General features: G+C 42.9%; 1 protein-coding gene across 1 annotated transcript in view; it reads right to left on the reverse strand.

The window, feature by feature from the left end:
• LOC135378948 (uncharacterized) overlaps positions 1-22,224 on the reverse strand; it is a 67,333-nt gene that overhangs the window by 2,129 nt on the left and 42,980 nt on the right. The window contains exons 4-5 of the mRNA XM_064612135.1: positions 15,365-15,439; positions 1,541-1,603 (exon numbers count right to left, since the gene is read on the reverse strand). Coding sequence (XP_064468205.1) covers positions 1,541-1,603; positions 15,365-15,439 — 138 coding nt within the window. The remainder of the gene's footprint in view (positions 1-1,540; positions 1,604-15,364; positions 15,440-22,224) is intronic.

Consider the following 22,224-nt stretch of genomic DNA (forward strand, 5'->3'; position numbering starts at 1 on the left):
GTTTCACTACCGTGCTGGAATGCCCCTGCCTCGCAATATGACACGACCCAAATCAAGAAGTAGATATCCCCAACACGTATAATAAAACCATTAACAGTAACACAACGAAACTCAAACCATTCGATTGTTCCGGTTACGTGGCCACTGAGTAGGAGGTGGACGAGAGCAAAATTGGGTTCGGGTTTCAGCTGTCTTGCTCCCTCGATTCCCTCTATTTCCCTCTATTCCCTCGATTCCCTCTATCAATGCTTCGATAGCTGTATGCGTCTTGTACAGTTCTGCTATGGTACATATGCATCTAACGACAATAGAACTCTAGGCAAACCTGAGGCTCTCTCTTCAGCTGATTTTATAACTCGAACGTCGCAATAGCAGCACTGGACAACTGTTTCGGTCTTTCGACTGTTTAGACCTCAGAGGTGGCTTGGCTACGTTTAACTTATAAGCTCGTGCATTACGTGCTGCCAAAGATTTTTGTATTCTCCTTTCTGACCCAGTCAGCTGAAGTCTCCTCTACTGTCTGTAGAGGTCTGTCTGAGTCGTTCAGCGAGTAATCGATTCAACTATAGCTGCCTCACCACTCCGAAGATGTTTTTGTGTGATCTTTGTATGAACCCCACTGTGGTGTCGATCCTGACCAGAGTTGTCTGACGATGAAAAGCCACCAATTATTATTATTATGGGATATAGGCTGCTGGACGCCGCTTCCCATATCGAGCTTTAGAGGCGGCATTGGTACATGGACGTTTATCACAGCATGATCAATTGATTAATTAGAATAATAGAAGGGCCAATTTTAGGAATATGTGAGCCAGTCGACATTTTCAATAACATTGTACTGCGCAGTAGATGGTTAATGCCAGGGCGCATGACAAAATTTTTCATTGCTGCCTTCACTCGTATCTTTTCATGGGTTTCTTTCGGTTGTAGTTATTGTTGGTCAACGCTTCTCCTTTTGTACGTTACGCAACCCACACAAATACTTTTAAAAACTCATGTTTTGTAAGGACCATAGAGGAATGTAACAACCTCTCCCCTAATGTCTCTCAAAATTCACCAAATATAGAACGTTTCTGTAAGAACATTTCGCGTTTATAATAGTATGCCCCATCCAGGCATTCATTCATATTTTGCATACCTTCGCGGTTGCTTAGGAGCAGCGCGTGCTATGCTCACGCGCTGCTAACCTTTGCTGCTAAACACTAAAAAGCCTTTGTAGTCGTAATATAGTACCGCACACAATACCCAACGCGTCTGCTTACATTGGAAGCCCATTGCTTTGGAGAATGACGAGCTTCCTCTTTTGATGGATAGGATAAATATTAGCTATTGTTCTCAGTGTGCCGATGAGTTTCATTACATAGCACACGAGCGAACGCAGTTTTGAAAATACGTTGATGTGTGTGTGCTTGAACGTTCTGTAGAATACCACGGATTGCGTCGCGCATGGCGGCATAGTTTTCGCTTGATGAACTGGGACGATCACTGAAGCGCACATGTGTTAAGAAGAGGAGAAAGACAACGTTAAAAGTCAACAAACCTTTGGAGGCTGGCTCTCTTTCTTCTTTTGGTCCTCTTTCATCTCCTCAAACTGTGCCCTCATCTGGAATGAGGAACACTCAATGAAGACACAGGCATTATTGGCAATGACTAATTCCCTGAAAGAAACGCGGAAATATTTGAGTCGTATCCCGGTTGCCTCTTTCTCTGACTACATTTAACCACCGGAAACCAACATAGTTGAAAGTATCATTTTTACGGGTCATGCTTACGTTTGACACAGGTTACTTTCACATTAAATTTAACAAGAACATATCACAAATTCAACCTCAGCGCCGGAGATGGCGTTCGTACGTTGAACACGACAGTAGTCAATAAATATTCAGCGGCGGTTACACCGTAACAAGAGAACATGACTACATATACCGATATTCACCAACTAGTCCAAAGTCCGCCATCCTAACCATTTCTGGTTTCAGAAGGAAGCTAGGCATACACTAATTGCGATATTGCAAAACCACAAAGGGTTCGAAAACGTCGTCCTCTACATCCTTCTAAAATTTTATTTTTTTTAGTAGTAAGCTCACCTCATAGCCTATTCCCTTCCTTTCGAACTGCCCACATAAATGGCGTCTCCGCAAAAATTTTGTTGTTGTTGCACCTTTCAATATTTTTGCAACGGCCAATGCGGTGACGGAGTAAAAACTTACCCCATATTGTGATAGTCGGATTAATGATGACTACTTCATCCCCCCCCAAAAAAGGAAAAAAAAACAATACAAATTTCCAATGTTTCGCTTCAGCTGCGAGCTTGTCCAGACCGCGTGTCTGTTCGGTATCGCATGTCGCTGCCGCTGTTTGCAAAGCTGCGCGTTACACAAAGGTCAGCACAGGAATAACATGGGTGTGACATTTTATTCCGTAGTGTTCCGGGCCTCGGTCGAGACTGGTGACGGCTAACAGGCTTCCTGGCACGTGCAGCTCGGGCACCTCCTCCTCTTGTTCAGTCGTGGCGGAAGGCGTTATAAGGACGATCGCTTGCCCAACAACCACCAGCAAGCGCCCCCAATGTGACTGCTACGGGCCTCGAGGCCATGTGTCCTGACGCCAGGGTTCCTACTTTTCACTGCCATTTTGACAGCGACTTTGATGTGCTGGGCAAATTGAGCATTGGAGAGCTACAGCGTCCCCATGGTTCTTGGGGAGGGCATCGATGAGATTTAAGGCCGCCATGATCGAGCTCTCTACGGGTTCGAGAATCCGATCCGCGGTAAGTGCTCCAGCGGTTCCGACTATGCCCGAAACGTCAACCATTGGTTCTGGCTGGGCGAAAGAGGAAGGTCTCCTGCTTGTTTCCTCTGTCGTGGGGCATCGCCGCCCAATTCTACCTTAAAGCTTTAGATTTCTCATTCTTGCTCTTCTCTTCCGAAAATAAGCTTCCGGTTCATAATCTATTTGCCCGCAAATCCCTGCCACAGAACCCCACAAACTTAAGTACGAACGAAGCTGTTTAGTACAAAGCTGTGCAAAAGCAACTCTGCTGATATGATACCATTTATTCCTTTTTAATTGCTCACTTGCTCCTCTCCAAATCGGGCACAGAAAATTTGAAAGGTGTTTCAAGTTTTTCGTACATAGTCATTCACGAACGATTATCCCAACATCCCGGAGGTGTGAAATTGTCAATTTGCACACTATATTGTTGCTTTTACTTACATTTTCTACGTAAAAAAAAGAAAACTACGAGAAAGGTCAGTAATTAAAAATCGAATACGAGTACAATGACCCTTGTACATAACTCTTCCATCTTCATTTTACTTTTACTTTTTTCTCTGCGCCTCTCTGCTCCGTACAGTTTTTCGCGGATGATATCCCGAGAGGCAGCTGCTATACTGCAAGACCCTAAAAACTTAGTGCAATAACTAAGATGAAGCCATTCTCTTCGCCATTACTTCTTAGTTATCATATTACTTACAGTGTAGTTTACGAAAATGCACGTGGTGCAGACCAGGTTGCTGTGACCATTACTTGTTGAGGTACATAAGCCACAAGAAGTGCTGAAACGTGTATGTGCTTCCTAACATAGACAGGAGCAGCAACGGTGAGCAAGGGTAACAGTGCCTAAAAGGATGACATCTCGTTAATACCAATATCACTGAGCCCAGGGGTACACCAGAAGTCAAGGCACTCCAAGAGCTAAGGTCACCGCGGTAGTAAGCACGTTGAAGACGATTTGTTATGAGAAGTCTATCAATTCATCGTTCATTAACTCATCAGCATTAATTCATCGAATGCGACTCCATGCGGCTTTTAGAGCTCAGTGGTGTTACCGCTTAAGAAAAGTTGACTTTCCCAGATGCTGCCGCTGCGGCGCTCTGAGAGATCTGAGGCACATTCTTATTCATTGCCAACGCTACCAACCGTCCCGAACCGCGCACTCCGATTCCTTAATCAGATGGACTCTTACCCCTTTTCTCTCTCTCTCTCAAAATTCCTTAATCGCTGGACAAATCCAGCCCACCTGGCCTTTGCCCTAAAGCTCTTTTGTCCTTTTTGGATACCATAGGACTTCGGCCCTAATTGTGAAGGGGCTCATTATTTCATTCCCCACATGACCACCAGACATGGGGTAGAGCATCGCCCCTGGCGGTGAAACTCCCTATTCATTATCTAAAATAAAGTTGTTGTTGTTGTTGTTGATGCCTTGCAGGCCTTCAGTATGAATGAATGGGTACTTTCTGCACCAGATGAGGTAATGAACCTGAGGTAGGTGATGGCCAACTCAACCTCCTCGACGTACACGGGGGAGAAACAGAAACAGGAACTCCAGGGTGCTGGGAAGATGTTGGTTCCATTGCCCAATGAATGTTCGTCAGAGAATGACTAGGATTATCGGGAGAAGACACAGCACTAAAGAAATCCTGCTTGAAAGTATTAACCATTATATATAGACGTTATCCGAGTATCCGTTGCCAATGCGAAATTGAGTTGCGATACTGATCTTCCCAGGCGAATTGAGAAACTGCCGAAATCGCCGAAGGCCTGCTTTTGCTTGACTGGCCAAATTGAAAAGATACCCTTTTTAGGACAGCCGTATCTCCTTGTTGAACACCTTACGTAGGCCATTTATTCCATCAATGTTCTACATAGTGGATTTTTATCGCCGTTTTAAAAGACTGTCGAGTCTGCCTTGATAGCTGTTTGATTGGATGCGAAATCCAAAGCTTGGCTCTTCTACATTTCATTGTTATTTTTGTATATATGGAACTCTTGTGCAGCAGATTTGTGTCCCATAGGGTTATTGTTGAACTGGCACAGGAACATGCTACGGTAGGCGTGCGTTCAGTTTTTATGTGGTACACGGAGCCCATATCTATGTCAGTATAATGTTTGCACCTGGTCTGTCAAGCACAGCTCGGCTTAATCAGTCAGGGAGAAGCGCCATCACTCTCGCTAATAGAGAGGTACACCGTGGATGCTTGCACGTCGAGGATTTTGAAATTTGAAATGAAACTTTGCCAAAATTGTAAATTCTGAACTTCATTACGCAGGACGCGAAAAATGTGCGCCCCAGTAACTCAATAAACGCACACATGACCGTCCGTCCAACTTGTAAGCCTAGTTTTCTTTCATAAAAAATTACATTTGACAGCTGTCTCAGAGGTAAGCCTAAAAGTTCCATGCAAAAATTGTCCTTTGCGACCAACGCAGCTTCCCAACGGCCTTTATGATTCAAAACCAGTGTTGTACGAGCTGCCAAAACTAAGTAACGAATTACTCCTACCCGCTACTCGTTACAGAAAAGTAACGCAATACCAGCGTCGCTACAAATTTGAAAAAGTAACGAGATACCACTACCGCTACCAAATAATCGTAGCGTAACTACTATGCCGCTACTTATCCGCTACCGTACCCTTCTCTATGCAACATCTTACGCTAGGCATCTCGTCGTCCAGTGTTCTAAAGACGGCGCACTATTTAAGTTCCCTCACATAGCTGGCATGCCGTACAAAGAATACCGCTACATGCAGCCAAAATATCTTATTTCACATTGATCTTGACCTCGCGATGATGAGCACCTAAGACATAATTTAACGCACATAGCGCATCTGCGCATCTAATACTTTCCTCGTCAGAATGTCTGAGGAACAACACGATTTTCCTGGAGTGATAGTATTTTATACGAGATATCCGCGGATCGCATCGTCAAACTATTCCGTCTGCTTCCTGTCAACGGATTGATCCGTGTAATCAAGTGGCGCAACTGCTATGATAAGCGACCACACTAGTCATGAATACGTGACTACCACGAGGTGAAAACATCAATCTAATAGCATAATATTTGTTATCGCCAGGGCCAACGCAGTGCTGTTGGCATAGTGCAGCAAAGCTTAGGTCCCACAGGAATTACGAGTTAATGTTGTTGTTTACCCCCGATTCCGTTCTTCCAGACGCACGACGGCTTCCCTTTCAAAGCGTTTGACTATACCAACAGCAACAACAACTTTATTTTATGATGGTGAATGGTGAGTTCATCGCAAGAGGCGATACTTCCCATTGCTGGTGATGATGTGGGGATGAAATAATGAGCCCCTTCAGAATAAGGATCTAAGTCCGATTGTGTCCAGAAAGGTCAAAAGAGCTTTGAGCGCAGAGCGTTGGTTGGCTGGATTCGTCAAGGGACCAGGCAGTTTTGATAGGGAGAAACAATATGTGTGACGATACGAAAATGTACGTTTAATACGCTTTTTTCCGGGACTATGAGTTCCCCAGTAAGAGTCTACCCGTGCGAGGTCACCTACGTAATGAAACATTTAGAGAGAGAGAGAGAAATAACATGTAGCTTTACCGTTAACATGTCCAACCCTGTCAACAATCAATTGCTTTAAGGTTAATCGCCTGTGTACCACCACCCCCTTGTGAAAATAAATTTGGCCTGTCTATTGACACTGTTTGGACATTTTTTGGCCCCTTTGGCTTTTCTTTTTACCTTGCCTTTTTATAGACAATTGTACAAATAACGTCTAAAGACGTGCTTTGGACACCTTTTTTCCCACCTGTCCAAACCACTCTGCCAAAGGAAGTCTATAGACGTTCTTTGAAAATTCTTTTTCTCCACATTTAATAGACAATAGGAAATAGAAATACAAAAGACAATCCGAAAACTTAGTGAAAGCAATAGACAGCATCGTGCTGTCATGCTATTTCAGTCTCTTCTGTTTCTGCATATACAGCACATTTTCAGAAGCTTGATCATAATTTTTAATTGGTGTTTATATGTACATGGATGTGTGACTCCCACATGTATAAAGGGATGAGTGCAGTGTGCAGATCACATCACGAAAAATGTGTTGTGTTCTCGCAATGATGAAAACTATTACAATCCATTACAAAACAATTTAATGCATTTGTGTCACTGCGCAAAAAAAAAAAAGGAAATAAATGGTCAAACGAACACTGAGGTCATTACATACACAATTACATGCGAAAGCGGTTGACACGCAGAATTGGCCAAGAGATTAAAAAATCTAGATTTCAGAAAAGTTCTGTAGGTACAACCCACTGGAAAACTGCAGGTATTCATACAACACTGCTTGGCACCTCAGGCGAGGGCCACGTGTATCAGTCGTGGTTATCCCCAATGTGGGTCAACGGGGTCATCCAATGAGTCGACGGGACTGGTTAGCCTCCCATTCAGGGGAAAGGCACCATTGACAAAGGGACAAAGTGACCTATTTCGCCATTTGTCGTAGGTGTGCCAGCGTGAAGAGGTCTGTCTTGCCGTGTCCCTTCACAGATTTGCCTTGCAGAAAATGCACGTTTTAGTGAAGTGGCCCCATATGAACGCTTTGTATGTCTACCCGGTGGACCGAATATTTGATGTGGACCTTGGTTTGATGTTGTGGTTGCTTGTGTTTGTGGACATTGGTTTGCACGATGCGCGTGTGGTGGAACGAAGCTCCCCGTGAAATGGGATCTGGTCGCTGAACCGTCCAAAGGTTTTATCGTTGCAGCTGGTAAGTTACTTGCTTATCTGAAGCTCTTGGTGCCGTCTGTGCCCGTACATTTTACGAGTAGGATTTTTAGGAAGGTGTTCTCTGCTGCATGCATGCGATTCATAATCTCTTCTATTGGTACAGGGGATGCTGCAGCCTTGAAAAAAAATAGGTTAGGAATTCTCAAGGCGCTCGAAATGGTTGCCGACCTATGTGGAAACTGCGTAAGTACTCCATGATCGTGATTAATTTATTCTCTCATTGTTTGCCATCCGCAGTTTGGATGATCAAAATGGCTACACGCGTGGCTTGCGTGAAAACGGGATTTGCCGACGCAATGCTCCAACAATCGAGCGTTCGTGGGGATCCATCCCAGTACCAAATTTAAGAATGCAATACGTCACTGGAATCGGAGAGTTTGTTGAATGCATTCGTTCATTAATCAATCGTAACCGGAAAAGAACTCCTTCGAACTGCCGTACGGAAGAGTGAAGGGCTCACCGTTCGCCATGCTTACATTTAACGATAGATAGGCTTAATAGAGCGGCAATGCCGGAGCTCTGACAGCTCTAGCTTTGCCCCTTTTTGTACTTGCATTTGTTTACACTGGAAAGTGATTGTGACATGGTGCATGGCTATGCGATAAATGTGCGGGATAGTATCGCTGTCAGAGAGGGACAACCTGGGATATTGAGTATCCAGATATTCTTAAACAGGTTCTTCTCGTAACATGTTTTGAACGCAGGTCACAGCAACACAAGAGCCCACTGCCACTACATGTGACAAGAACGTGAAACGAGTAGCTGAGCTAGAAGACGAGAACGAAGCACTGTCCAGAAGGCTCCCGAAGTGTAGGAAGGAAAAATTATGTATGAGGAACAATAAATTTTCTGGCGTTTCACATATCTGACTTGGTCAGTGTGTTATCTACGACAGGACGCGCTTTTTTTTTTTGTGTGTGTGGGGGGGGGGGGGAGAACGTGCGAAAACAAGTGCATGCAGACCACCGTAAGAATTCAAAGAGAAGGAGCATTTCAACTGTAGTGGGTGGAAGCCCCAGAAGGTGACCTTTATAAAGTCTATAGCATGTCTAACGAAAGATTATCTTTTGCTTTCCAATAGCACAAATGCTATAGAATGTCCGTACCAAATAGCTAAACGGAGGAAAAAGGAAGGAAAGTGGTGTGTCCAAACAGGGTCTATATGCCGTCTATTTGTTGTCTATAGCCTCTTTAGACTTTTCTCTACAGAAATGCTATAATATGACCATAGGAGTTTTCACAAGGGCCAAGCAAATGTGCAAAGAGTATTAATAGGCATGTTAGCGTACACTGACTCCTGGATGGTGTTCTTTTTTTGTCATTTTGTGCAGCTCAAATGCCCACAGTTTAGCGTACGTAATGTAAGAATGGAACTAGACCGGAGTTCAGCAACATATTCTGGTAATTCTGTCTCGTCAGAAATGCTTCACCTGAGGCACAACACCTTCAAGCAAAGTGGGCGGTACCTTTAGAGCGCAATGAATGACTCTAGCGATATCTCATTGTGTTTCTGATATATTTTCGTATTCCTGTTACAAAAGACACGACGCTTTGTTGATCTGCTCCAAACAATAAAGCTGCAAAACACAGTTGTAAATGTGTATGCTATTAACACGGTCACACTACAGTTTCGCAACTGTTAGTACGATGGACACTGTAGCTTCGTAGTCAACATTACGCAGAATGTTATACATATCTGTGTTTGTATCACAAACGTGAGCTAAATAGCTCGAAAATGCGCAGAATAACACCAATTATATTCCTAACTATTGAATTGCGATTAGCTTATAAAAGTTAGTGAAACTGAGGAGGATCACCACATCAGCCTGCCTCATTAACAAGTAACTAAAAGGAATGACAAAAAGCAATTCTGCTTCGTCGTTACCTCACTTTCTCGCTGTGTGTTCCACCTCTTCCGTATTAAGAAAAGAAAGCGGCGGCGGAGAGATACTTGGCCGCTACTCGTATTCGTAGCGGAAATACTTTTCCCGTTACCAATTTAAAATGTAGCGCAATCGCTACTCCGCTAGACAAAACGGAGTACTCTCGTCAACACCATCTGACCACACCGCTTCTAACAATGCTCAAGTGAAGATTAGAACATCTAAATATCACAAAATGAGTCTCCATCCTAATTATAACCACGTTGGTAGGGTTTTCGTAAAAGGATAACTTTACTACGGGTGGTACAGAATGAAATAGTACGAACTAGATGGCGCAAGGAGCCGGCAACAACAGGCTCCTTTACGGTTCGTCTGACAGTGCCATTTCAAACCAGGAAGACCGTTTATGTTAAGCTCATTTAGAATAGCGTCTCACAGGGGTATTAATGACTTGATGCATTTAGGTTTGAAGTTTTCGATGTGGGTAACATCGTAACATCTACATTCCGACCGAACTTCCAAGTTATGGCTATTCGTCTGAAGTTTTGGCTCAGAAAACATTCCTATAGCTGGCTGGAGAAATGCACACACACACACACGCACAGTGTCTGCAAGACAAGGCCTCAATAACAGAAGGACAATTTTTGTTTTTTTGTCCATGTTTGTTTGTTTGTCCAGGTCGCCGGTTATCTGCTGCTATTATTATCTGCTATATTATAATCTGCTATTAGCTTACCTACTAGCCTCACGTGCAAAATTCAACAACATTGCTCGGTTACGCTGGACGAACTACCTGTGCAGAGGCAATCAATATCGTCACAAATTCAGGAATGTTCCATCTTCGCGCCGCTACCGCAACCACAAACTAGAAAAGCATCAGTCACACTCGATTGTTCGGGACTCAGGGCAGGCGCACGGAACGGCATGTACCTGACTCCTTGTTTGTTTATCCTTGGTTGGTGATAAGCTTTTGTACATGTTTTACCACAAATTTCCAATGTTGGCCGGCTCTGGCTTCATGAAACGTTGATTGGGAACCTATCATTATCCTGTATGTGTCATCGCGTTGTAGAAAATGCTCATGCTCTTTATCAAGGCGAAAGTTTCGAAGAGTAGCTTTTCTTATTTTGCTACTCCTTCTTGCGGGAGACATCGAGAGCAACCCAGGCACCAGAACAATTTCCTCTTCCCATGACCCTATACAAGCTACATTACTAGCTCTGAAAGAAGGCCAAGATCGAATACTGGAAAGCAGGGTTGCGGAGTTGCCACTCCGGAATTTGAATGAATCCGGAATCATTCCAGATTCAGCAGAGCCCGGAATGGAATGACGGAAACTGTCCTAGGAATGGGAATGGAGTGGTCTGGGTGCTTCGGTGGCAGTTTTGGTTTCAACGTGCTGGTTTCTGCCCTCGCGCCCTTTGTACCGTACCTGCGCACGGTCGAGAGTGAAATAACCGTGTCTTTGTGCTTTTTCCATGGTTGGTAATGTCAATCTCCTCTAGCACTGCTGGACTTGCCAGTATGGTTACCGGTCCTTTTCTTTTATTGAGGGAATTAATGGATTGGAATTGGGTTTATAAGGCATTCAAGAAGGTTGAACTGACCATACTTTTTCATTCCGAGGAACTAAGGAATGGAATTATCGCAAATCTCCATTCCTCGGAATTGAATTGGAACGGAATGGGAGACCCCATTCCGCAACCGTGCTGGAAAGGTTCGACAGTTTTGAAAAGCTCCAGCAGAAGTATAACGAGGATTTAGATGACCTAACACGCAGGGTCAATCACCTAGAGAGACAATCCGCCCTTCCTGGAACCTGTACCCAATGCACTCAAAATGCTGATGTCCTACATGAAATGCAACGCCAGCTGGACGATCTCTAAAGTCGCGGACGACGGCGTAACATTATCTTCTATAGGATTACTGACTCAGACCCGAGGGAGCGCTGGGAGACGTCACAATGCATAGTGTCAGACCTGTGTAATGTCCAGCTCGGTTTGACTATGACATCAGTTGAGAGAGCCCACAGATTAGGACCCTATCGTCAGGGCACTAACGGGCCCATTATTGATGTTTAACAACGAACAAGGAAAACAGTCGATCCTAAAAAATGCAAAAAGGGGTAGCCCATTAGCCATTTCTCAGGATTTCTCTCGGAAAGTGAGAGACGTCAGAAGTAGGTTATGGAGTTTCGCTAAAACCTTTAAGGTGAATCCGAACAATAGAGCATCATTCGTGTATCACAAACTTTATGTGAACAGTGTGATGTATAGATGGAGTGATGACCAAAACAAGGTTATACGGTTAGAGAAACGACTCCGAAATAAAACCTCCCACGTATCTACTTTACCATCTCAGTCCCATTCAAACACTAAACTAATGCTTGCTAATTTTAGAAGTTTGTTTTGTAAACAGGATGATGTTATGTCTATCGCGCGCGATTGCAGTGCCGATATACTTTTAGGTACAGAAACATGGTTAACACATGACATAGCTTCTTCTGAGCTATTGATAAGTAATGATTATGCAGTGTATCCAAAGGACCGAATGCACTCTCGCGGAGGGGGCGTCCTTTTTGCGGTCCGCAACACAGTTGATTCTTAACTAATCTGTGATGAAGGTGACCTCGAGCTCTTGTGGGTACGTATCCCGTGTGATCATTGCAACCTCATAGTAGGAGTGTGCTATAGACCGCCATCCGCCGATAGTAACTTCATAAAGAATTTTGAATTTTCCGTTACGGCAGTCATGCAGAAATTTCCCCATTCCTGCTTTGTTATCGCGGGCGACTTCAACCTTCCTTCAATAGAGTGGGACACTTCTTCTGTTCAAGCCGGTACACCTACTTGGAGACTCGCAGTCGAATTTCTAAACATTGTGCAGTACCTGCAGCGAACTCAAGTTGTTACGAGGCCTACCAGGCTTAATTCTACTTTAGATTTAATAATGGTATCTTGTCGTATTCGAGTGCCTAACATTTCACAAATTGAATTTAGTGGTGACCACAGTATCTTACGTGCAGAACTAGTAGCAGCCGCTAGAAAGCCACAAGCCACACCTAAGGTAATATATGAGTATGCGGGGGCAGATGTGGGCGGTATATCTGATTTTATGTGCTCTTATCTCGATTTGCTTCATGGAACATCTTACAATGCTTCGGTTGAATCCAAGTGGCAGAGACTTAAGAAACTCGTTCTAGACTTAGACTAGAGAGAGGTTTTCTTTCTTAGACGAAGTATCCCTAAAAGATGTAAAGAGCCGTGGTTTAACCGCTTCTTGAAATCGTTTGCGAATAAAAGGAAACGACTCTACCGTATGGAGCGAAATGAAGACACGAATGAAGCCTGGGAGAAGTACCGTCAGTGCAACAGAGACTATAAGAAGGAAGTGAAAGAGGCGAAGAAAAATTTTTTTGCTCATGATATTGCATATATCCTAAAACGCTCTCAAGGTACAGCCTGGCGTATCATGAAACAAAACTACAAAGACAACCCTGTTACAATACTAGACGATAGGAACAAACCACTCTCGAGCACTCAGGTACCGGATCATTTTAATAAATACTTTTCCAGAGTGTAGCGAAAGAGACACTGGCCTTTTTCCTCATTGTACTTCCCCAACCTCCGCGATGAGCGACAGAGTGATTGATGCTCGTGGCGTATCGGAATGTATAGAACGCATTCCAAATCATGTTTCTCCAGGTATCAACGTCAAATTGTTGAAGTTAACCCTACCATTTATAGCTGATACACTTGCTGATCTGTTTAGCCTTACCTACCAGGTGACTGGCTACCAATGTTTGTCCATCCATAAAAGCGGATCTCGAAACAAAGTTGAAAACTACAGGCCCATCTCACTGACCTCTGTCGTATGCATAATCTGTTCTAATGTTATGAATTACTTGAAGCACAATAATATCCTGTGTAGTTACCAGCACGGATTCATGTATGCAACAACAATTCATGCAACAACTATTCATGTATTTCTCAGCTATTTCAATATTCTCTAGACCTCCGTAATAGCTTGCATGATACTTGCAAACCGATGCTGTCTTCATTGACTTTCGCAAGGCCTTTGACAAGGTATCTCATCAAGGTGTACTATATAAGCTGAAAACTTTTAAAGTTAACATTCAAATTATTAACTGGGTAGAAGCATTCATAACTGCTCGTGCTCATAGCATTATTTTCGATAACAAAACTTCTTTCTGTCGACGTTCAAAGTTCAGTTCTACGATTGTGTTCTATATAGAAATACAAGTCGCGCCGAGGACAGTTTATTGTTGCAAGGAGATCTGAATAATACTGTATAAGTGTTTTCTTTTTCGCGCGGAATTATTTTTCGCGTTTTTCGCGCACACCTCCAAAATCGCGAATTTAAATTCCCGCGAATAACTCTGGCCATATGAGGGCGAAAATCGTTCGGCGTTCGACGCTATACCGCGACTACCTGACCCTTTCTACTCCATGTAGCATAGGCAGTTTAAGCAAGCGCAGAAGATTGTTTTATCCCATCAGGCAAGATGAAAAGAAATGAAAATTCATCATGCTGTTGTTACTCCTATAAACGCTTTGCACTATACATGCAATACACCACTATACCACGAAGCCAGAACGTGCCTTTCCCCGCATTCTCAAGACCAGCTTGAATGATAGGACCACGTCTCAACCGAACTGGTCAGTGCCCCGAGTGATAATTAATAAGAACTGCTAAAATAAACTGGCTAACTTGCACACGGCCAGTACTATGGCCTCCTACAGGGTCCCTAAAAGCCATTTGACAGGACCTTTCCTCCTATCTCTGTGAGGAGAAGAAAGGAACAGACCTAGAATGCCGCAATCCACGTGAACAACGGATGTCTTAGTACGTGCCGAAATATGCCCGAGTATTGACGGCGGCACGATATGCAAGAGCAAAGCACTCCCGGAAACCTGTGTCGCGAATTTAAGTTCTCGCGAATCAATACTCAAAGCAGCTCTGCTCGAAAACGCGAAAATATTTTCCACGCGGAAAAAACCACTTCTACAGTATATGCAGATGGTATGCGGATTGGAAAATGGAAATCGATAGATCAAAAACCGAACACATCTCATTTAAAATAAAGGAAAACCCAGTGACAAATAGTTATACCATAGATGGCGACCTTATCGAGAAAACTGCTTCCTTTAAATACTTGGGAGCTACATTTACGAGTGATCTCTCGTGGAACTTTCACATTAATTCTATTACAGCCAAGTCCAAGTGCAAGTTAGGTTTTGTTAGACGACATCTTTACTTAGCATCACCAGAGATTAAACGTTTAGCACCTACATCACTTGTCCGCCCTTGTTTAGAATAAGCCTCCGTCATCTGGAACTCTCATCAAAAGTACCTCATCGACAAAATTGAAATTATTCAAAACAGAGCCATAAGATTTGTAGTTCGTGATTACTCTAGGGCGGCAAGTGTGAGCGACCTCAAAAGCAGACTTGAATTAGCACATTTACGAAGGAAGGTTGACCGGCTTTGTTTTCTTCTATAAACTACTTAAACTGGAAAATCACAATTCAGGGTCCCACTCCCTTGTGAGCACAAATATACCATTCTATCACACAAGACTCTCCACGCAACTCAGCGTGCCCATGGCCCTAACTAATCGCTTCCGGTTTTCCCCATTAGTATCAGCTATCTCGGACTGGAATGCCCTTCCCGAAACGATAAGATGTCAAGCTGATGTGGTGTGTTTTAGGAGAGAATACGAAATTCATATTGTTACAGCATCGGATTGCACATAACTATGGGAGTTTTTCGCTTCTTGCCCTTTTGTTTCTTGTTTTCATATACAGATGTTTGTTGTGAACGAGCTTCATTTGTTTTTGGTATGTACCCCCCTTATGTAATACACTGCCTGGGATGCCTAAAGTATTAAAATGAAATAAAATGAAATGAAAAAGGGACAAACCTTTTCGATCCGTTTCTTTATCTCCTCTTCCTGCTTTTCAGTATGCTCTTTGGCATCCTCACGCTTTTTCTTCATCTGGAAACGTGATGCAAAATTTAGGTAAGTGCGAGCCTCAGCACTGCATCAGCTCAACCATATATAGACGACAGTTGTTGATGATTGTTATATGATAATTGGTGGCTCCACGTCGCAAGACATCATTGTCCATGAGTGACGCGACAGTTGTCGGTCTCTGGATTAACTTTGCCGACCTTAGGGTTCCTGAAAGCACGCCGAAAGCTCAGCGCACGGTACACGCTATTTAACGTTCCGAGTTCAAAACGACGTGTCCGAGCAAATTGTATAACCCCTCTGGTGTCGATCTCGCGATTTTGACATCACTAGTGGGACGCGCACCTCCACCAAGGTCGGTTCGAATGATCGTGTGTCATGACCATCAGAACCAAGAAGATGTCCACAGAACGGCGTGTTCTGTGTCCGTAAATTGTATCTCTTCAGGCATTCTTTGGGTTCCTCAATAAATGTCATCTATCGTGTATACAGTGCCACCCTATCGTATACCATCTATTAGGTATTGAGCTAGGAGGCAACAATGTAAACTCGTAGCGAAAGCCAACGACAACACCAAAGCACACCTAAGGACGAGGCTAACTTAATGATGCGTGAGCGATCGAGGGTGTTGGTAGCAGAAGTATTATCGAAAAAAAAAGGCAAGATAAAATTGCAGCATGTGCATTATGTATGTTTACTAATACTTTGTTTACAATTTCAAAATAGAAAAACCCATTTCGCAACCCCTACGTGCTCGTGCATTTCACCGTGCGTGCTCGACAGCATCATGAACCGGACGAGCAGTGTCCCGTTCCGTATCTTGATCCTCTGTGCATCTGGCACAATATAATTGTTTCTGCTTTGCTTCCCTGTATCCGTGCGTCCATGCACCATTAATACCCAGGTAGTAACACGTTTGGGGCGAGCAGTAACGCAAAGAGGTTCATATCTGGGAGCGGTAGGCTGGAATTAATGCGTATGAACAGATGAATGGAATACATCCCCTGTCGAAGGCTTGGCGAAAAGACGTGCGACGACCGGCCATGATGTCAGCGTAAGTGCCAGCGAGAATCACCTGCGCACCAACAATGTCGCACAATTTTCGCAGCACACCAATGTGGCCACTCATCGGCTTGCCTGATTAACAACTAACTAAAAGGAATGACTAGAAGAAATTCTTCTTCGTCCTTATCTTACTTCTCTGTGTTCCACCCCTTCTGTATTATAAAAAGTAGCTGTAGCGGAGAGAGAGTCCGCCGCTACCCGTATTTGTAGCGGAAATACTTTTTCCGTTACCAATTTCAAATGTAGCGCGATCGCTACTCTGCTACAGAAAAGTACCGAATACGGTACCGGCGCTATGTACAAAACTGTTCAAAACAGAGTACTCTCGTCAAAGAGTGATATTAAACGGTAGGAGCAACTTATTTAAACATGGTAACAAAACTTTCGTGCACGAGACTGCACTTCTTCAGGTTACAAAAATATGAACATGGTACAGGAACATACGGAAGGAATACAGTTGACTGGGGAGTTTTGGCATGAAACGGTAACAGGGTGATGGAAAGGATGAAATTACAGGTAAAAATGAAAAGAACATAAATACGAACGCTTGGGTATCGGAAGCGCAACATAACGCGAGTCCAAGGGATTACACAGGAAACGAGAACGCATGTAGGTGACTTTCCAGGAATTAAGGATAAAAAGGGGGTTATGGCGACGGAATGAGGACACAAGAGCGGAGTAGAAAGGACCGTGACAACGTGAAGACAGGGGTGGTCTCAGGAGAGAGTCAAACGAAGAGAATATGGAAAGAGAAATGGAGAGTTGTTTGGAGTTTGTGTGTGTGTTTATCATTATTTTATTTTATTTTATGCGAGAAATGGTATTTACGGGTTAAATAATTGTAGTGGGCCTCAGAGACTGGAATTTTGCGATTAAAAGGATTCGCGGTTTTTGCGCTTTATGTCACTGTTATAACCCGATTCAAGGATAACAATTTTGAGGTCTGTACCCAAAGCGTGTCCAGGAAGGTAAAAATGTGTAGAAACGGATGTAGAATGGTTATTAACAATATCGAATTTATGGCCGTAATAGCTTTCACTCATGGTGTTCGAGGTTTCTTCGATATACTGAATACAGCATTTAGTGCACATAATAAGGTAACATATGTTAAAAGATGAAGGATGAAAGTCACTGAAAAGGTTAGCCAGCTGTAGGCCTCGAACCCACATCTTCTGGATTGCCGGTCCAGGGCTCTACCAATTGAGCTAAGCTAACACGCCTTCTCAGCCACTTCCAGGGTGCGTCATCTGAAGGGACAAACCAGCTACTCACTCTCACTCACCCTCCTTTCCCTCTTACATTTTTGCTCACTCATACACACATTCATACGACGGGATCGACGCAGGCGGCAACTGTTGAGCATGAAATAACTGATGTTCTGAGGCTGGAACAACATAGAAGGGACAAATACATACAAAGCCTCAATTTGCCTAAGAAATTAAGGATGAAGGATGAAAGGCTAACCTTATCAGTGACTTTCATCCTTCATCGTTAATTTCTTAGGCCGATTGAGGCTTTGATGTATTTGTCCCTTCTATGTTGTTCCAGCCTCAGAGCATCAGTTATTTCATGTTAAAAGAGTTGCAGTGCAATCCCTGTCGGATTGTGAAAGTAAGTAAAGTAATTTGAGGTGCTCGAGATAAATGTGCATGGGCTAATGAAATTACATGTTTAGCAGCGTTTGTTACCACAAGGGGAACACCCAGGATTTGGTCGGGATAGACGGTATGAAACTAGTAAGTTACGAATGTTACGTGAGCGGCGGATCACGTTAGTTCTCGTTTCCTTCGTAATCCCTTGGACTCGCCTTATGTTGCGCTCCCAATACTCCTGCGTTTCTATTCATGTTCTTTTCATTTTTACCTGTATTTTTATCCTTTCTATCACCCTGTTACCCTCCCATGCCAAAACTCCCCCGTCAACTCTATATATGTTCCTGTACGATGTTCATATATTTGTAATTTATATTATATATATATATTATATTTTGAATTGCTATATGCGGTTTAAGTAGAACTCTGATGATACGATTATTTTTCCTCGGTTCTCCTCTGGTACCTGTGCCCTGTCCTACCGGTATGGTTTGGCGCGGAAAAGCGTAACTGTGGCAAGCCTCGGATGCAATGGGAAATCGTCACTTGTGCCTACTGAACAGTCCAGCGCCAACCTATATGCGATCTCCAGCGTCGCTCGATTGTATTGCACCTTTGGTTTGGACACCACAGGTAGTGACTATTTATCCTATGTTCATTTTGCGCGATAGACAGCCCATCTCGCCAACTACTGGACTGATATCTTTCACAAACTTCAGTCTGCTTTATGGGGACCTCAAAACATTTGTGCACACTGGAATGTCACCAGAGGCACTCTCGTAAACAACTACAGGTTTTCCCGTCGTATTTAATCCTTATACCGCCGAATTTATTCCTTATACGGTGGAATATAATCCCCATGCCGCCACTTTTAATCCTTGTTTCGCTGAATTCAATCATTATGCCGGCACTTTTAATCCTTATACCATGGGATTTAATCCTTCTGTTAAATTTGTTCCATGTGCTACCAATTTTAATCCTTATGCCGTGGAATTTAATCCTAAATTCTCGGGTTATCTTTTCATTACTCTCTTCACTACAATCCGACAGTGTGGGACTAACTATATGATTTACGATCTGTTTTGACTATTTCCTCGTGTACAGCCACACACTGACTTTTTTGTGACTATCACTGCTCAATGTACTACTATGTGATAGCATGGGGTACCTGCATAATTTATGACCTGTTATGGCTATTTCCTGCTTTTCGGCTATAAATTGACTTTTTTGTGACTATGCCTACTCTATGCACTACTATGTGATAGTATGGGACTACCTGCATGATTTGTGACCTGTTTTGGCTACTTCCTCGTTTACAGTCATATATTCACTTTTGTGACTACCTACTCTATGCGCTACTGTGGGATGGTATGGGACTACCTGCGTGATTTATGACCTTATAGACTATTTCCTTGTTTACGGCTATGAAGTGACTATCACTGCTCAATGCACTACTATGTACAGCTTGGGACTGGCTGCACGATTTAAGACATGATATGATTATTTCCTTCTTTTTGGCTATAGATTGATTTTTTGTGACTATCACTGCTCAATACACTGCAATGTAATAGTATGGGACAACCTGCACGATTTATGCCGTGATATGATCATTGCCTTGTTTACGGGTATAAATTGATTTTTATATGACTACGCCTACTCTATGCACCACTATGGTATGGTATGAGGTACAGGCATGATTTATAGCCAGTTATGACTAGTTCCATGTTTAGCTTCATAAATTGACTTTTTACAACAACAACTTCATTTTAAGGTGATGAATGGGGAGTTTCATGGCCAGAAGCGATACTCTACCCCATTGCTGGTGATGATGTGGGGAATGAAATAATAAGCCCCTTGACAATAAGGATAGAAGTCAGATTGTGTCCAGAAAGGTCAAAAGAGCTTTGAACGCAGAGCGTTGGTTGTCTGGATTCGACCAGGAATAGTGTGAGACTACCTGCATGATTTATCACATGTTATGACTGTTTCATGTTCGAAGCTTCAAATAAACCCCCTTTTTATGAACAAGACTAATATACTTCTTGCACTCCGATGGGATAATATAAGACTGCCTGACTTATGGCAATATATGGACTTTCCTGGTTTACAGGTACAAATGAATTTCTTATAATTACGACTACTCCTTACACCACGATGGGATTGTATCAAGGCTACCTTCACGATAACGCTTGCTACGTCAGAATTAAAGCACTGGGCTCACATCATTTTAACATAGAAGTATGTTACCGTGTAAGTAAGATGTAATGTGACGCGCAAAGAGATCAATGAAGAGATAAATTGTAAGAAGACATGGAGACCATTATAAAGAACTGATGACCAGGATGTTATACTGTGATGTGCATGTTATTGCTAACCAACTTACATTTGGAAAGAGGCGCGAAAAAGAAGAAAAGGGGGCTTTTTCGATGAATTTCATATTTCAATTGTTCTCGTTCCTAGGCAACTTGGAGGTTGTGTTGTGTTTGTCTGATTGTATGTTCCCGCTTCAGAGCAACTACTTTCCAGGTAGTTCGCGTTAGTTCCTGGTAGTGCACGTAGTAGTCATAGTCATAAATGTTCATTAATAGAGGGTGTTCAAAATTAAACTTTCACGAGCGCTACGCAAACACACCGATGACAGGAAACGAATGATAACTTTACGCTACTTGTGTAGGAAACAGGTGCTGCTAATTATGTAGCACCTCTTTCTTACTCACGGAGCAGAAAATAGCACCAGTTTTCTTTTCTTCGCCTATTTATAAAGTTCTAGTGAAAGTTTAATCTTGAACACCCTGTATGTGTAAACAAGGAAATACCGATAACATGACATATATGTAGTCCCATACTGCGTCATTGTAGCGCACTGAGTAGTCCGAGTCATACAGAGTCAAACTGTAGCCATAAAGAAGGAAATAGGCAATACAGGCCATAAATCATGCATGTAGTCCCATCCCATACCACTGTAGTGCATAGAGCAGTCACAAAAAGTCAATTTGTAGTTATAAACAACGAAATACTCATAACAGGCATACATGATGCAGGTAGTCTCATGCTATCCCATAGTAGTGCATAGAGTAGTCAGAGTCACGAAAAGTCAGTTTATGACTGCAAACGAGGAAATCGTCAAAACAGGTCACAAAACATGCAGGCAGTGGTATAACTTCCCAGAGTAGTGCATAGAGTAGGCATAGTCATAAAAAAGTCAATTTATGGCTGTCAACGAGGAAATAGTCAAAACAGGCCATAAATCATGCTGGGAGTCCCATACCAAACCATAGTAGTGCATGGAGGAGGCATAAAAAGTCAACTTACAGCCATAAACAAGGAAATAGTCAAAACAGGTGACATATTATGCAGGCAGTCTCATACCATCCCATAGTAGTGCGGGTAGTAGTCATAGTCTTAAAAAGTCCATTTATAGGTGCAAACAAGGAAATAGTCATAATATCTTATATATGATGCTGGTAGTTCCAACCAACCCATTGGAGTGTATAAAGCAGAACTAGCCATAAAAAGTCAAATCATAGCCGTAAGGAAGGAAATAGTCATAACAGGTGGTACATCATGCAGGTAGTCCCATACCATCCCATGGCAGTGCATAGAGTAGGCACAGTCATAAAAAAGCCAATTTATGGGTGTAAACGATGAAATAGTCAAAACAGGTCATAAATCATGCAAGTAGTCCCATACCATCGAATAGTATTGCTTAGAGTATCCATAGTCATAAAAAGTCAATTTATATTTATAAACAATGAAATAGTCAAAACAGCTCATAAATCACGCAGGTAGTTCCATACCACCATAGTAATGCATAGCGTAGGCATAGTCGCAAAAAGTCAATTTTGGGCTGTAAACGAGGAAGTAGTAAAAAACAGGTCATAAATCATGCTGCAGTCTCATACGATACCATAGTAATGCATGGAGGAGGCATAGTCATAAAAAGCCAATTTATAGCCATAAAGAAGGGAAGAGTCGAAACAGGTGACGTATTATACAGGCAGTCCCATACCATCCCATAGTAATGCATGTAGTAGACATAGTCTTAAAAAGTCCACTTATAGGTGTATAGTAATAGCATGTCATATACAGGGTGTTTCATTTAACTCGAACCCCACCTTAAAAAAATAACGGCTCACTGCATCACAACGAAAC

Source organism: Ornithodoros turicata, chromosome 1 (genome assembly GCF_037126465.1).
Source record: "Ornithodoros turicata isolate Travis chromosome 1, ASM3712646v1, whole genome shotgun sequence".
Taxonomy (NCBI): domain Eukaryota; kingdom Metazoa; phylum Arthropoda; class Arachnida; order Ixodida; family Argasidae; genus Ornithodoros; species Ornithodoros turicata.